Source organism: Choloepus didactylus, chromosome 27 (genome assembly GCF_015220235.1).
Source record: "Choloepus didactylus isolate mChoDid1 chromosome 27, mChoDid1.pri, whole genome shotgun sequence".
NCBI classification, from domain to species: Eukaryota; Metazoa; Chordata; class Mammalia; order Pilosa; family Megalonychidae; genus Choloepus; species Choloepus didactylus.
In genome coordinates this window covers 5,017,113-5,033,786 of record NC_051333.1, presented here as the reverse complement: position 1 = coordinate 5,033,786, position 16,674 = coordinate 5,017,113, and the positions used below count along the sequence as shown (strand labels likewise).

Sequence of the window (16,674 nt, the reverse complement as noted above, 5' to 3'; positions counted from 1 at the left end):
ACTTCAATGTTCATGACTGCTCCCGATTGGCAATACTCTATGTATGCTGTCACACATAATTGCTGAAAATAACAGGGTGAAAAACCACTTGTTATGACTGATTGGGGTGGGAGCTGGTAAGAGGATGTGGGACTCGGTGGATCAGAGGGAGGTAAAAAGGGTAGAATAAACGGAGAGGTATGGCATACCCTTCCACCTGTGCGGAGTCTCAGGCGCTACAAGGATTTTCGTCTATAAAGGTGAGAAATGCCCAGAATCCTAAGCTCAGAGAAAGGGACATGGGTTCTGTTCAGTATTGCTGCCCGATTAACTAAACCGACAGGTTACCAACACCAAACGTGCTGCCGCAAATAGCCAGGCTGAGGAGTTACACCACTTCCTTTAGACTTTAGAAAACGCTTCAGCTGAGAGCCTTTGAACTAAAGGCATTGATCATTCATTCATTCATCCAACAAAAGTTTACAAAGTGACTTCTAGGTGTCAGGAGCTAATCTGTGTATTGGAGATACAATAGTTGTGAACACAGACAAACATAACCTAATTCACACAGTTTTCCATTCCACTTGGACAGATTTCCCACGAAGTCGCTGACTTGACTTTCTCTTCACAGCAAGGGTGTTTTGATCCCCAACTACAATGGGATGGCAGAGGTCAAAAGGGTCCTTCATGGGATGACTCCTCCTCATTTCTCAAAGTCCCGCTCACATACAAATGCCCACCCAATAAAAGGTCTAATGTAGTAGAAATCAAAGAAATTCAAAATATTTACCAAATAAAATACCATGGAGGTCAATATTGTCAAATTTAAAACGATAGCAAATCCAGGGTTTCTATGGTTGCCATATTTTATTGCCATAAATTTCTGGTGGGTATATAAATGATACACCTGTCTAGAAGACAATGTGCATTAAAATGCATTATGAGAAAGCACATTAACTGAGAAATTTCACTACCAGAAATAAATATTAAGGAAACAAGCAGACCATTGTGCAGACATATCAATGAGGGTAGGCCCACAGTCCAAAAATAAGAGAGTTTTTGACATTGAAGGTAACTTAAGACTGGAAATCATCTTTTTTACACTTCATAAAAACTTTTTCTTTTGAAATTATGGATTCACAGGAAGTTGCAAAATAATGCAAAGGTCCTATGCACCCTTCACTCACCTTCCCTGATGGTAACTCCTTGCAGAACAATAGTACAATATGAAGACCAGGAAAATGATATTAGTTTAATCCACAGAACATAATCAGATGTCACCAGTTTCACATGCACTTGAGCCCACAAGTGTGTGTATATCTCTATGCAATTTTTTCACATGCATAGATTTGTGTAACTATAATCAAGATCATGATACAGAACTGAGGATGACGGAAGCTTTGCATTTGGATCCCTTGCAGGCTTCACCCTCTGCATTTCTTCCTCTGGCTGGTTCTAATGTGTATCCTTTCTCTTAATAAAACTATAATCATAAGTATAGCACTTTCTTCAATTCTATAATTCCTGTGAACCTAAGAATGGTCATTGGAAGCCCTATCTTTCTGGCCACCTGGTCTGAAGTGAAGGTGATCCTGAGAACCCCTGAACTTGTGGCTGGCAACTTGTGGGGACTGTTCCTTCTGCCATTGCAGTTTGGCAAACACACTATACACTGTGAATTTCATGGAGGACTGGGTGGGTGTGATATGATATGGGTGGGTAGCTGGATAATTTGTATCCTATATTCTTGAGCTTTGTTCTGGGATACAGTTAAATTACATAAAAACAGTTTGATCTTGAGTCTTGCTTTGTTTTAAATAAGACCAGACTGCATACTGGATGAGAGTCAGTCAAGTAAATGGTGTGTACTCAGAGCCTACTCTATGCCAGACAATTTTCTAGACATCTAATATAGGAAATGAACAAGACAAACAAGTTTCTTGCCATCATGAGGCTTACAGTATAATTCTTACGTCTATAACTTACACTCAAGTCATACTCAGGAACTTATGTTGAGGAATTTGATATTTGTTTTAATATGTTTTGTATGGAAGCTGATATGTGGAGTAGTGATTGCACAGGACTCAAGATTTCTATATATTCCACATCCATTGTCAAAATCATTAAGAAAACAGTGGATCTGTTCTCTCCAAGTGTTTCTAAATTATTTTGCATCATGTATTATTTTTAAAAAAGGAAAAAAGGAATACATCTTCATCATTTTGCAATCACTCTGATTAAAATCCCACTAAGATACGTGATCTGTTGTCAGCCCACTACTCCTGGCTTCTCCTGAAGACCCCTGACTGGTGCCCCAATTCAAATTTCAGTTGTTCAGCAGCAGACTTGGCCTGAGTCTAAACCTTACACTGGCCTCAGTTGCTGCCAGCCCCTATCAACAGTCCCCCTGACCACAGGTCAATAATGATACAGATCATCTCTGAAATCATTTTCCAGATTGGTCCAGGTCTATAATATTCTGGGCACCTTTGCCTATTCCAATTGCGTGTGTCTCTTCAGCTCTCTATAGAGTAGGAGATACCAAGCCAATGTTGACTCTCCTATGAACATCTACTCTTCTCTTCCTCAGATGCTACCAGGATGTGGAAGACACCCTCAGAGTCCCTCTGGTTTGAGAAGTAACAGGAATAGATAACAGGAAGAATGGTTTGGTACTTCCATCAGGGAGGTCAAAGATAGCATTAGGCAGGAAACTGCCCAATGGAGAAGAGTGCAGGTGGTTTGTTATTCAGGAGTTTAGAACTGGGTAACTCAAGGATTCTGAAAATAATATTTTGAATGATGAGGAAGGGGAAGGGAAGCTAGGATGGAAGCAAGTGGAGTAATCTTGTTTTCAAATTGATTGTCTTACTGATTTTTCTTTTCATGTTTTAAAAATTCCCAAGACAGCTGTATTAGGATGTATTTTGATATTTAATTTACAAGATTAAATAATTAATTATCCTTGGGATTTCAGTTCATTTTGCAGAGCATATTTTTTTCTACATTTTTAGGTCTAGAGAATTTAAAATCACACTGAAGGTGACATTACATAATGCTTGGTCCTCTTTAAAAACTTCTGTTAAACACATCCAAACAGATTAAGTTACATTTATGAACTGAATATATTTGTTTCTTTTGGAAAGAGTTCAGTTGCCTGAAATAATATTTAAATAAATTTAGAGTCAAAAAACTGCAAGAACTAATCATCATAGGGTTCCAGGTGGGCAAGAAAGACAATGGGAAAATATGGGTGAAGTTAATATAATGTGATAACCTTAAAACTAGTGGTGTGGAGTGTACACCAATTCAAGTTATGGAATCATTAAGACAGCAACTAAGAATATGGTTCAAGCTAACCTATCTAAGACATGTGCATCAGGTATATTATCTGAGGTAAATGAGGTTGGATGTGGAACAGAAAGCTTCTAAACATTTCTCATGTTCATAGGGCTTCTATATTCTACTAAAGGTGCTTCATAGTGTGTTCATAGAGTTTTATTTCTATATGATTTCATCCAACAATTGATGAGGCAGAACATACCACTGAAAACCCTTTCACAGTCACTGCTTTCCAACAGCTTCTCCCCAAGGTGAACTCTCTGGCACCTAGTGAGGACAATGTGCCAGGGTTTTCCTATTTATGTAACATAAAATAAGACATAATTGATCACTGAAGGCACTATAACATGCATAAGCTTTCTTTGCTGGGCAAACTGTGTGGTAACTCCTGAGGGAGCACATATGGCAACAGGCTGTTGCAAATTATTAAGGTATTACCATGTTCACTGCATTCAGGTTTCTTCCCTCTGCAAATGCTCTGTTACTTCCTGAAAGTGCACATCTGGCAAGAGGTTGTCCCAAAGGGACTATGTTTCCATTTGTTAGGAGCCCACTGATGTTTAATGATATCTGAAGGGTCATAGAAGGCATTTGCATAAGCAGAACATTAATAGTGTTTTTCTTGGTTAGCAGGGTTTCACTTGTATAATGAGCTGTCATTCTCTGAAGAAGGATTTTCAACCTTGACAGAATCTGCATGTTTCTCTCTTGTGTGTATTCTCTTATGTTTAGTACAGCAAGACTTGGAGGCAAAAGCTTTCCCACACTCGGTGCATTCATAAGGTCTCTCTCCTGTATGAGTTCTTTGATGTACAATGAGCTCTTGCTTTCTGATGAAGGCTTTCCCACAGTCACTGCATTCATAGGGTTTCTCTCCTGTGTGAATTCTCTGATGTCTAATGAGATCGGTCTTCTGTGAACAGAACATTCCACATTCACTACATTCAAAAGGAGTTCTTCCTATGTGAAATCTCTGATGTGTTTTGAGGCAAGCCTTCTGGCTGAAGGCTTTACCACACTCAGTGCATCCATAGGGTTTCTCTCCAGTATGGGTTCGCTGATGTACAGTCAGATTGGCCTTCTGAATGAAGCCTTTTCCACAATCACTGCATATATAGGATTTCTCACCTGTGTGAATTTTCTGATGTACAGTGAGCTGTGATTTTTTGGAGAAGCCTTTCCCACATTCTCTGCATCCATAGGGTTTTTCTCCTTTTTCATTTCTCTGATGTATAATGAGCTCTGCCTTCCTGCAGAAGGCTTTGCCACATAGAGTACATTCATATGGTTTCACTCCTGTATGAGTTCTCTGGTGTTCAGTTAGCTTGAACTTTCTGGAGAATGCTTTTCCACAGAAACTGCATACATGGGGTTTCTTTCCTGTATGAGTTTTCTGATGTTCTGTAAGTTGAAATTTCCTGAGGAAGGTTTTCCCACACTCATTGCATCCATGGGGTTTCTCTCCTGTATGAATTCTTTGATGTTCAGTTAGCTTGCACTTCTTGGAGAAGGTTTTTCCACATATACTGCATCCATGGGGTTTCTCTCCTATATGAATTCTCTTATGTTGAGTGAGCTGAGACTTCTTGATGAAAGCTTTCCCACATTCATTACATTCATGGGTTTTCACTTTTTTGTGAGTTTTCTGATGGTTAAGGAGTTGTGACTTAGTGCTGGTTGTTTTTCTACTTTCACAGAATTTATTTTCAGTATGACTTTGCTCATGATTAGCATGGTGAAAGTACTTCCCATTTCCATTAAGCTCAGCAGGCTTGTTTATTACACAGCTTCTGTTCTGGTTGACAAAATGTAAATATGATTTCAATGTTTTTCCATATAAATCAAACACACCATGATTTGGCCCTAAAGGAAAATGACTTTTGCCATGATGAATGATATTTCCAGATGCGTTATGTTCATAGCATTGCTCCATTCTCTGGTTGTATGAATGTCCTGGCAGATGATCATTAACTTTCTCAATTTCTAGGAAAGAGGAAAACAATGAATCCTCCCATGAGAGTGATTAAGGAATAAAACTGCTTCAAAAATGCTTTGGGATGGGATTGCCCTTTAGTGGAAACCCTGTGAAATTAATATAAAAGAAATTCCAAGATAAATATTCCTTATCTCTTGGACATAGGTAAAAACACAGTAATATAACAAACAAGCCGAAAGATAATAGTAATTAGTGCAGAAACAAATAATTCACAATGAATAATATAGATTTGGCTACTTTCTATATAGGGCCTTGAAAGATACACAGAATGAGTAATATACAAGCAAGTCATTGTTAGCATCAAACTGCAGAGCTGTAGATATATGCTATCCAAAATGATGAGGGACATATTCATTGATTCATTGCAACCTTAGTAAATGGCTACAACCAAGCACCAGGTATGGTCTTGGTACTGGGAAAAATACAAAAATATCCTTTCTTATAAACAAAATGTGGTACATACTTACAATGGAATATTGTTCAGCTGTAGGAAGTGAAGTCCTGATGCATGAGACAACACGGATGAACCTTGAGGACATTATGTTGAATGAAATAAGCCAGACAGCAAATGACAAATAGTATATGATCTCACTAATTTAAACTAAGTATAATGAACAAATTCATGGAGTTAACATCTAGAACATAGGTTACCAGAAGATAGAATGAGGGTAGAGAAGGGGAGCTGATGCTTATTTTGTGCAGAAGTTTTTAGAAGGTTGATTGTATATGCTTGGAAACGGATAGAGGTGATGGTAGCATATTATTGTGAGTGTAACAGCATTGGATTGGGCGTGTGATTGTGTTTGAAAGGGGGAAGTATAGAGTAATCTATGCTGCTAGAGGGAAAGATAGAGGATGAAATATGGGACTGTATAACATAATGATAAAAATAAATCCTTCATTATTTCCTGAAGTTACATTCTAGGGGTAGAAAGGGAAACAGAATAAACAAAGAAACAAAGGAATGAAGAGGGCAGATGCAAATTGTAAAATGTGGTTTGAGGGAACAAAGGAAATGAAGAGAAGTGGATGACATCAGGAATGATTTTAAAGGAGGCAAAAACAAGACTCACTAATGGATTCTACATGGGGGGAGGTAACAAAGGAGGGCATCAAAGAGTCTCTCTAGTATTTGGCTTGAGCCATTGGGTAGGTGGGTAGCACCTTTTACAAGATTAGGAATACTACTGAGATTCAGAATGTGAGAGAAATCAAGTGTGCATTTTAAAGCATATCAACTTTGTGATAATTATTAGATGTCCAAGTACAGCCATGAAGAACCAAGTCAGCTATATAAAATTTGAGACAGGTCTTGACTGGAGATAGCAATGTGGGAATCATCGGTGTGTCGATATTATTTAAGGTGGGAGTATTGGATGAGATCACATTCAGAGAACATGAAGAGTGAAAGATGATGAAGACACAAGACAAACGCTTTGGTCAGTCCAACATAAAAGTTTTGGGATTCTCAGAGCCCACTGAAGAGGCTCAAATATTAACTATACCAAGTAGGAAAGTGAATAGGAAAATAAGCAGACATAGGTGCTAACAGAAATATCCTAAAGAGGCAAATCAGAATGCTTGATGCACAGCATTTGATTTCAAATTAACTGTGATAGACTCTTGAGCAGTCATACTGTTCCTAAAGTTTTCCTTTCTTCTTCATTCTGTACATCAAACTAACTTTCCAAAAGTACAAATCTCACATTTAAAGGAAAACTCCAGCAGTCCACACTCCAACCTTGTGTCTAGCTATGACACATTCTCATGGTCCTACAGAAAGGGAGATGATGATCCCTCTGGGATTTTACAGCATTCCAGGGAATTATGCAGTCTTCTACAGAGCAGATATGCAGCTGCACCAGATATGAGAACTGTCACCATATTCATGTCATACCTGTACAGATGTCATGTTGGAATTTTCCCATTTCAATGTCCCTGACATATTGATCCATCTTGCCACTGACAGCACTTTCTTCCATAACTCTACATCTATGTCTCAGTTGGCATCAGTTATGGGACCTAAAGATCACCTTCCTGCTTCTAAATCAAGACTTGTGGTAGTTTTACCTTCAATTTTTCTTGGAACATCTGGCTATATCTTATTTTCACTACATTGTGACCATCAGGTGAAAGATAATTCTACCCAGAGGTAGAAAAATATAAAGCCAATTTATCCCTCGCCCCCCACCCCCAACACCAAGCTATCTCTATTACTAATAGATAAAGTTCACAACAGTCGGCCTGGCAATAAAAGTCTACACGACCACGATTTACCCACTTTATCTATGTTTTCACTGTATGAGTTCTCCAATAAATACTTTCTAACATTGGCCTTTATGTGGGTGGTTGCAGGCCAATCTTTGGACAGTCCACAAGACCTAGGACATTTCAAATTTCATGACTTCTTTCTTTGTTTCTTCATCATCTTCTTAATTTAAAACCTAGATATAGCTCTTGCATAATATACTTTGATACTATCATTCTCCATTCTCTCATTTACTATTTACTTCAGCTTTGTACAGCCTTGAAATATAGCAAAAATGTTTCACATTTTAAAAGATTGGTTTCTAAATATTACATGAAGACTTATTCTCATTTTGCTAATAAAATCTGTGCTCCTGAAAGTTATTTCTCTTTCTCAGTAAGCTTAGTCTCATCCACCAACTGTGGTTCATCAACTGAGGTCCTAACTGCAGGCCCCAGAGAGCTTTACATAAAGACATGCCAGGCCCCCATCCAACCCTAAAAACATGATGGACTCTTAGAGGAGGCATCTAAGGAACAAGTATTATGAAAACCCTCTCAATAAAACCCTTGAATTTAAGAAATGCTTGATGGATAGATGGAAAAAGCATGGCCTCTCTCTAGCCTGGCTAATTAGTCACTCAATACAGAAACCAGTGATTGACAACATGTGTTCCAGTCTACATAAGGAAGAGTGCAAACCACAACTACAACTCCACAGTGGCAAAGGAGCCTCAACCACCACCGATCCATTATGATTCAATATCTTCAGAGGGTGTTTGTGTGGTTGGGATACAAAGTCCAATGGAAATTCAGAAAAGGAAGATAATTAAATTCTGGTGTCAAAAATAATTTCATGAAAAGGGATTTATATGTGGAAAAAACACACCATTTAAATGGAAAGAACACATCAAAAATCACATATTTGTCCCTCAGTTCTTATCTTGTTAGATGAGTCAGCAACTCTAAACAATATTTATGCTTCTGTCTTTGGAGAAAGTAGCCTCGTCTTGGATATACCCCTCTCACCACCTGTTCTCTCCAAACTGAATTTGTTACACACACATCACTCCTCATCGGTTTCTTTCTCTCAAACCCCACATCTACCTCAATTCCCATCAGATCTCCTTTATAAATATATCTGGAATCTGTCCAATACTTATCTTTCAAGCCTGGTTGAAGCCACCAACAACCAGGCCTCCCATCTGGCTTTCCTGCTTCAAAACCTGCCACGCTCCAGTCTACTTTTTACCCATAGGCAAAATGATACCTTAAAAACAAATTATATCATGTTGTTGATCCAGTCTACACTTTCTAAGATTTTCTTATCTCATGAGGAATAAAATCTTTGTAACAGATTATAAATCCCTACATGATCTACCTACTTCCAACCCCTTGCCTCATCTTCAGTCATTTCCTCTCTTGCTCACTATGCTTAATCCATATAGGTTTCCTTCATGTTCCTTAAGCACAAACCTGCCTCAGGCCTTTGAACTTCCCATTCTCTCCACTCTTCTCCCAGGGATCCCCCTCATGTCCTTCACCCCTCTGTGTAAAGACACCTTATCATAGAGGCTTTCCTATTCCTAAAAGAGCAGCACCCAGCCTCATCACCCACACTTCCATTATGCCCCTTCTCCACCAGACATGGTATTTATGTATTTATTTTTGTTAATTTTATCCCTCCTCCTCTAAAAAACTTTGGTCTTTGAAACAAAAGAAATTTCCATGTCATGCTAATACCATTAACTGGAACTTCATGTCATCAGACTAAGGGGAAAATAGAAAGTTTTAGAGAAAAGAATCCAGCAACAACACCTAAGAGCCAAGAGAAAGATCAGAATTAACAACCTGCAAAGGAATTACAGTAAAGCAGGCAAGAGGTTTTATAATTTCATTTGGGCTGGGAACTGAGAATGAGAGATTTTATAAAGGCCTTTCCTAATTAAACAATGACTGGGAATAGAAGAGGCCTTAAATACAGGAGGAGCCCAGAATGTGGAGAAGATTCAAGGTAATGCCAAGATGGCTAGGATTTAAGACGTATGGAAGTACAAGAGACCCTCACTTAAAAAAAGAATATGGTGGAAAGTGGTTTTCTTGGAGGGAAGACAATTCTAGTTCCTCCTACAGAAAGCGTGAACTCATATGGGGTTGCCATGGAGATGGGCTAAATATATGTTTCAGTGTGTAGTTCAGACAATGTCAAGGAGATGTCAACTTGGGAATCTCCACAGAAAACAAGAGCCTAATGCATTAGAATGAAGGAACCTTTTAAGGCCTATGAGACAAAGAAAATGAAATCAGAACCTCTGGAGAAGGTCAGAGTGGGGGGAAAGAAAAGCTAAGGAACCAGATAAATGCACTTGGGGCACAGCATCCAAGGTGGGGATGGATCTTAGGAAGGGAAACTAATATTAACTAATGGGGCAAGGAGGTGCAGTAACACACAAGACATGAAGAATTCAATCTTTTCTCTTAGAAAAAAGGTAGGGAAGGAGGAATTTCATAGCAAGGGAGGTGAAAGGAACACACAGTGATACTTTGACAAGGGAAGGAAAGGAATGGAAAGATTTGATAATCCAAGCAAGAAGAAACCTAGGATGAAAAGTCAACATCTAAGATGAAATTGATATGGGTCAGATCCACAAGGAAGTAAAGATACTTATTGTCCTCTTAACTCTTACCAAAAAAGAAAGCTGTCATATGGGGAGAGGGGGAGGCTCTGTTACTATTTCTTCAGACACCTTCACAGCTGTGACACTTCCTAAGAACATCGAGAAAGTGATTTCCATGTGCTTCTCCTCTTGCTGGTTTTCTTACTCACCTGGATGGGTTTGACTGTGGATTGCATCTACTGTCCGTGGTTGTTCTCCTTGTTCCCACCTGAGGAGTGCATCTGATTTGCTAGCTTGATACCCTGTACATGGGAAATGATAGAAGACATATGCATATCATATTGTACTAGCTTCTGTGAAGACATGAAAATGGTACAATTTAGGGACTGGACAATATGCTTTACGCAAACTGAAGACTTTTCTCCCATGTGAGGGGAGATTGTGTCCTCTCATCTAGGGCAAGAGAAAGGACTGAGAATCGACCCAATTCAGGCCATTATAGAGAGTCCCAAGAGTTAAGCAAATGAGAAAGGAAAGGCCGCTGAGTGGGGACCATCTGAGTAACACAGGAGACCTGGCCTCACCCAGTGACACCAGGTTGCTGTAGTTCTCCAACATCACGTCCCAGTACAGGTCCTTCTGAGCAGGGCCCAGGAGTTTCCACTCCTCCCAGGTGAACTCCACAGCCACACTGTCGAATGTCAGCAATTCCTGTAATAACACAGTCCCATTTAATACGAAGAATTTCCCTTTTATTGATATGGGAGGCATGTAAAGGAAGTTGTTCTGCTCATTTTCACCACATGGGCTGCATTAATACCATAATATAAAAAAATTCATTGTGGTAGAAGGAAAATACGATGAGAATATTCTATAGTTGCATATTCAGCATTCAGTATTCCATTCATTCTACAAACTAGGAATATTTATAATGCATAGTTAGTAAATCTTCTTACTAACCAAGAATCTATATACATACATATTTTCATAGGTATGTATGTAAGTATTTGAGCCAACCACAAAAATTGTAAGGTGACATCAAGATGAATAAAACATATTCTTAATTTTTCAAAATGCCTTCCCAGCCTTGGTGGATCAGAAGCAATCATAAAGAGACTCCAAACAATAGAATTACAAATTGGTATATGTTTAATAAGTGTGTTTAAAATATTGAAAGAAATAAAAGAAAGTTCTTTACTGTATAAAGAACAGGAAACTATAAAATATCATTAGGCAGTTTGGGAAGAAAACATATACAGACATACTTATAGGCATATGTAAACACATAGGCTAACAGCATGTTAGAGACCTTGCAAGGATAAGTAGAGAATTAGAAATTATCCAAAATGCAGCACAGAAATTATCCCAAATGCAGCACAGACAAAAGATGGAAAATATAAAACGAGGCTAATAAATATGGAAGATAGTGTGAGGACATAAAACATATTCCCATTCAATTTCTAGAAGAGAAAACAGACTAATGTAATAGCACTTTTATTTAGGTTATCAGAAACTTTTACCAGCTTCCACAACAGCTTCTGACACCAACTGTAAATAAGTAACTCAGTCAGTCCAAATCTGACTCTGAATACCCACAGTTAGGCCAGACGCCACAAGTTAAGGGCAGTTTTCTACAAGATTATCCTCCAGGCACCAGTTACAAGTTAGGGGCCCAAGCTGCCCACATTTCTGACCAATTGGTTACAAATTCAGGAGTTTCTACCCCAACTTTAAGTTTAATAATTCACTAGAATGACTCACAAAACTTTCTGAATGTGCTATACTTATGATTATAGTTTTACTACAGTAAAAGGATACAAATAAGAAGCCAAAAGAAGAGACATATAGGGTGAGGTCTGGGAAGGTCTGGAAAGCAGCCTTCTGTGTTCTCTCCATGTAGAGTCAGAATGTGTCACCCTCCCAGCACAGAGACATATCTTAACGATCATGGAGGCTCTTCTGGGCTTTCAGTGTTGAAGTTTATATGGGGGGGGTCCCATTACATAGGCATGATTGATAGATTCAACGTCCATGTGGCTGAACTCAATCTGCAGCCTCCTCCCCTTCCAGAGGTTCAGAAAGTGAGCTGATGTGGGCTAATGTGACATGGCGCAAAGCCCCAAACCCCTAATCGCTTGTTTGGTCTTTTTCGTGTGGCCAGCCCCCACCCTAAGGCTCCGGGTGCTGCTGGCCCCTCCAGTCATCTGGGTAGTACATGAACTATAAGGTGTAGTCCTGTGCCTGTCACGAAGAACAAAAGGACTCTTATCATAGGAAATTCCAAAGACTCAGAGGTTGCTTCCTCAGGAACTGGGGACAAAGACCAGCCACGTTTCTCATTACACTACAGCTATCCAAACATATGAGTGCTGATAAATTTTCAGAAATGATTAAACACCCCAAACCTCAGGCTCAGGAAACCCAATACATTTTAAGCAGAACATATGCACCTATAATCATCAGACTGAGAGTATAAGACAGCAAATACAAAAAAATATAAAACATTCCAGAGAGAAAAGACAGATTACAAAGGAGAGAGAAAATTCACTGACAGCTGACTTCTCTGTAGAAATAATGGAAGCCATAAAACAGCAAAATACAATTTTCAAAGTCCTGAGTCCTTGGGCCATACAACCCAGCCCTGAAGATATCCAAGATTGAAAGGGACAGCTTGTCATCCCCTCTCTCAGGATGCCTTTCAAGGGTACTGAACCAAAGGAAAGTGAGGACAGAAAGACCCAAGGAAAAATCAATGGGATAAGCCACCCAAACTTTTTTGTAGAGTCCATTCCATAAGCAAAACAAGACTTGGGTGAAAGTGTTTACGCCTAGTTAATTATCAAGTTCTAAATTATTATATGTGAGATAATAATCCATGCAGAAAATAAAAATTACACACCCACCCATCTTACACCAAAGTAAAAAGTAATTTCTTAGTGGATTAAAGACCAAAACATAAAATATTATGGAAGCATTAAGTGAAAATATAGAATGCAGGTATGATACAAGTAAAAATATATAAAGGAAAACAGTGACAAATTTTGAATGCATAAAAAAATTAAACCTTCTGTGTGAAGAAAGATACACAAACAATACTAAAGACAAGAGACAGCAAGGAAAAACAAAAACAAAAAGCATTTGCAACTTATAGAACAGAGGATCACTAGCCACTGGATAGAAACTGTTATAAATCAGTAAGATCAGATCATTTAAATGGGCAAAGGATGACAGGAATCTTACAGAAGAAATAATCCAGTTGATCAACAAAGTTATAAGGACATCAGTCTCAGTAGGAAAAGGTCCACCTAGGAGTCAAAATATTTTACCTTTATGCTACATTGACCATAAATTTGAACAGCCACACTGGATGGCAATGATAAGTATCCATTAAAAATGTAAAATGAACACACCTAGTAGTTAATTCTCATTTGTCACTCCAAAAAATAGCCATACAAGTTCACAAAAAGGCATTAAAAAGGATGTTCACTGTAGCATGATTTGTAATAAGAAACATAACTAAATGTCCAGCAATATGACAATAGTTAAATTTAGGCACATCAATTGGAGTACAGTGCGGTAGGAAAAACAAGAAGGTACATCTACATGTATTCACATGTAAATAAAACCAAGATGTCCAAAAGTAAAAGTACAGTAAGTGTTTACATTACACTCTCTTAAAACAGCAGATTACTTCTACAGACACAATGGACTCTGAAAACAATATGGAGGATGTACATCACCGTGACAACTATAATTCCTTGAAGGGATTTATTCCTCAAGGGGACTTGAGCTTTATCAATGTTTATTTATATGGAATTTTTATTAGGTCACGGTCAAACCTCCACCCCCAGCCCCACACAAAAAAGATATGTTTAACTCATTTCCTTCATCAATTTTTAAAACAATTTTAGTTGGTTCCCTATCAACCTACAATGGTGACTAACTGTGTGTGTGTGTGTGAGTATAACAGTCATGGAATATTATATACTTAATGTTATTCAATAAACAGCAATCTTTTTTTTTTCTCAATTTATACCATCTTAGGTCACTGGAGATCCTCATCAACTTGGCTCCTGTGTTCTTTGGATTATGATTCTATTCATGTAATAGATGTAGTAACAGGTGTATGTGTTTATGTATACAGATATGTACATGCATTTTAAAATACATATGTAGGGATAGATATACACATATCAGCATATGTGTATCAGGAACAGTGACAGGAAATACACATTACCAACCATTTGTATACACTTTACTAGTGGAATGGGAAGAAAGTGTATGAAAAGGTGTGCAATAAATGGTTAACTCAGCAGGCTTGGAGTTGCCCAAACCCTGTACCTTCCAAAGGTCTTCAGGCATGGCCTCTGACTGGCTTCTGGCCCTTAGAATATACCACATAAGAGTGTGTTGGTATACCTGAGACCATGGGCCACACCAGATAGTTTATGCTAACAGTGTGATTCACAATGAGCCCCTTTTTTTTTGTATGACTAGGGCTTTGGGCCACACTGTATTAGTCCCCCTTGGGGGGAGGGGGTTTGGAGACTGAGTAGCTAAAGTCAGTCAGGGGGTGCTCCATGTGTTTGTAAATGACTCCCAATAAAAACCCAGAATACCAAGGCTTGGGAGAGCTTCCCTGGTTGGCAATACTTTGCATGTGTTGTCATACATCATAGCTGGAGAATTAAGTCCTATCCATGGGATTCCACTGGGACAGGACAACTGGAAGCTTTGCCTTGTTTCTCCTAGACTCCATCCTATGTACCTTTTTTCTTTGCTAATTCTAATCTCTATCCTTTTTGTAATAAAACTGTTGCTGTGAACATAACAGGTTTTCTGAGTTCTGTAAGACTTTCTAGCGAGTCACTGAACCTGAGGATGAGCTTGGGTATCCCCAACATAAAAGGAAACTTATTTGTTTGAGATATATATATATATATATATATATGTATAATATATATGTTATATATATATATATGTTATATATATATGTTATAAATATACATTATATATATACAGTTTGTATTCATTTGAATCTCTTACCTATGTAACTAAGCGTGTAATTTTTAAAAATAAAGGCAATAAAAGATGAAATGGAGAATAGTTGGATTTGAACATGAGGAAAGACCCAGCATTTTCTGAGATGGGATGAAAGTATACAGTGAACCCTGCGGATGCCAGCAATCCAAGCCCCTCCTAGAGAACTGTACTTTCAACTCCCTAATGCCAGATCTGTATGCAAATGCCATTTTAACCATCTATTCACACAGGACCTTTGAGAGTTCTGCAATCATTTCATTTCCTAGGCAATTTAGGTTTTATTCCTGGATTAAAAAAAAAACCCAGACTGCCACAAGGCTGGGTCCATGGGTTGTCTTGCTGTGGTCCCCCAAAGAATTGTGTCCACTGAGTTCACTTGATCTGTTCTCATTGGGACTCAGAGGAAGCATATAATTAACAGCCATACAAAACTTGCTTGTGCCTTTATTAGATGCCTGCTGTTAAAGACACCATCCACATCACTTCTAGGAAGAACCATCACAGAAATTTCCTGAGGCCTAAGTTTCATGAAATATTGACATCCCCTGAGGAACCAGTCTGCTTTATCCTCAGTGCATACCATGTAAATTAGATAGGATTCTTTGTGGTAAGGACTGCCAGTGATATTAAATGCAAGTCGACACCTAATGTAACCAACAGATGCTCCAGTAACACACTAGATTCTACTATTAGCCATTTAATGTGAATCCTGTGAACAATATATTCCTGATCCTACTTTGCCCCGATACTGAAGTTAGTCTAAGTTTATTTCTCCCAGATCCTGCTCTAATGAATTTATAGTTTTTTAAAAAAATTACTGCAATGGGTTTCTACAGAAGTCCAAAAATTTATCAAGACACGAAGGAAAGAATATAGCAAATCAGAAGTCACCTGGGCTTTCATCATTTTCATCTTTTCTCAGGAACTGGCTAATAAGCAGGATGTTCTCTCTTTTGTTTCTTCTGCATGTGCTCAAAGTTCTGATGGTCTGAAATCTCGATGTCTGACCAAGGGTATCCCCAGAAATGACAATCAATACCCAAGTCCAGGAACCAACTCCTTGTTCCTTGACTTGTCTTTTGCTCCAGGACCTGTAGGCTGAAAAGCAAATTGACTTCAATGAGATATTTCCAATGGCTCAGATGCTGTCACTGCTACTGTGCACTCATTTTAACACAAGGATACTGATATTTCTAATTATCCCTTTTCTTGGTGCTCCAAAGCCATTTATCCTAGGGCAAACAAAACAAAGATTTTGAATGTGTGGTAGGTATGCCTTTCTTCTAAAAGCAGAAGTAGCAAAACTGTGAAAAGGGAGGTGGGAAAGGAGAACCAGCACAGAAGGATGCCTCAGCAATATGTGCGTTTTCAGGCAAATCAATTTTCAGAAAAAGGAAATGTGGAAGTTTTTGAGGATCTGGACATTTATCCTTAGAAGCCATGTGTTCC

The 16,674-nt window shown here is 38.5% G+C and overlaps 1 protein-coding gene across 1 annotated transcript; it reads right to left on the bottom strand.

The window, feature by feature from the left end:
• Positions 1 to 474: 474 nt before the first annotated feature.
• LOC119521303 (zinc finger protein 613-like) lies at positions 475 to 16,133 on the bottom strand. The gene is given in 5 exon segments (XM_037819424.1): positions 475 to 3,963; positions 3,965 to 5,304; positions 10,392 to 10,484; positions 10,767 to 10,893; positions 16,117 to 16,133. Coding segments are annotated over 5 exon segments (1,791 nt in total). The 5' UTR covers positions 16,132 to 16,133; the 3' UTR covers positions 475 to 3,747.
• Between the last annotated feature and the right edge of the window lie 541 nt (positions 16,134 to 16,674).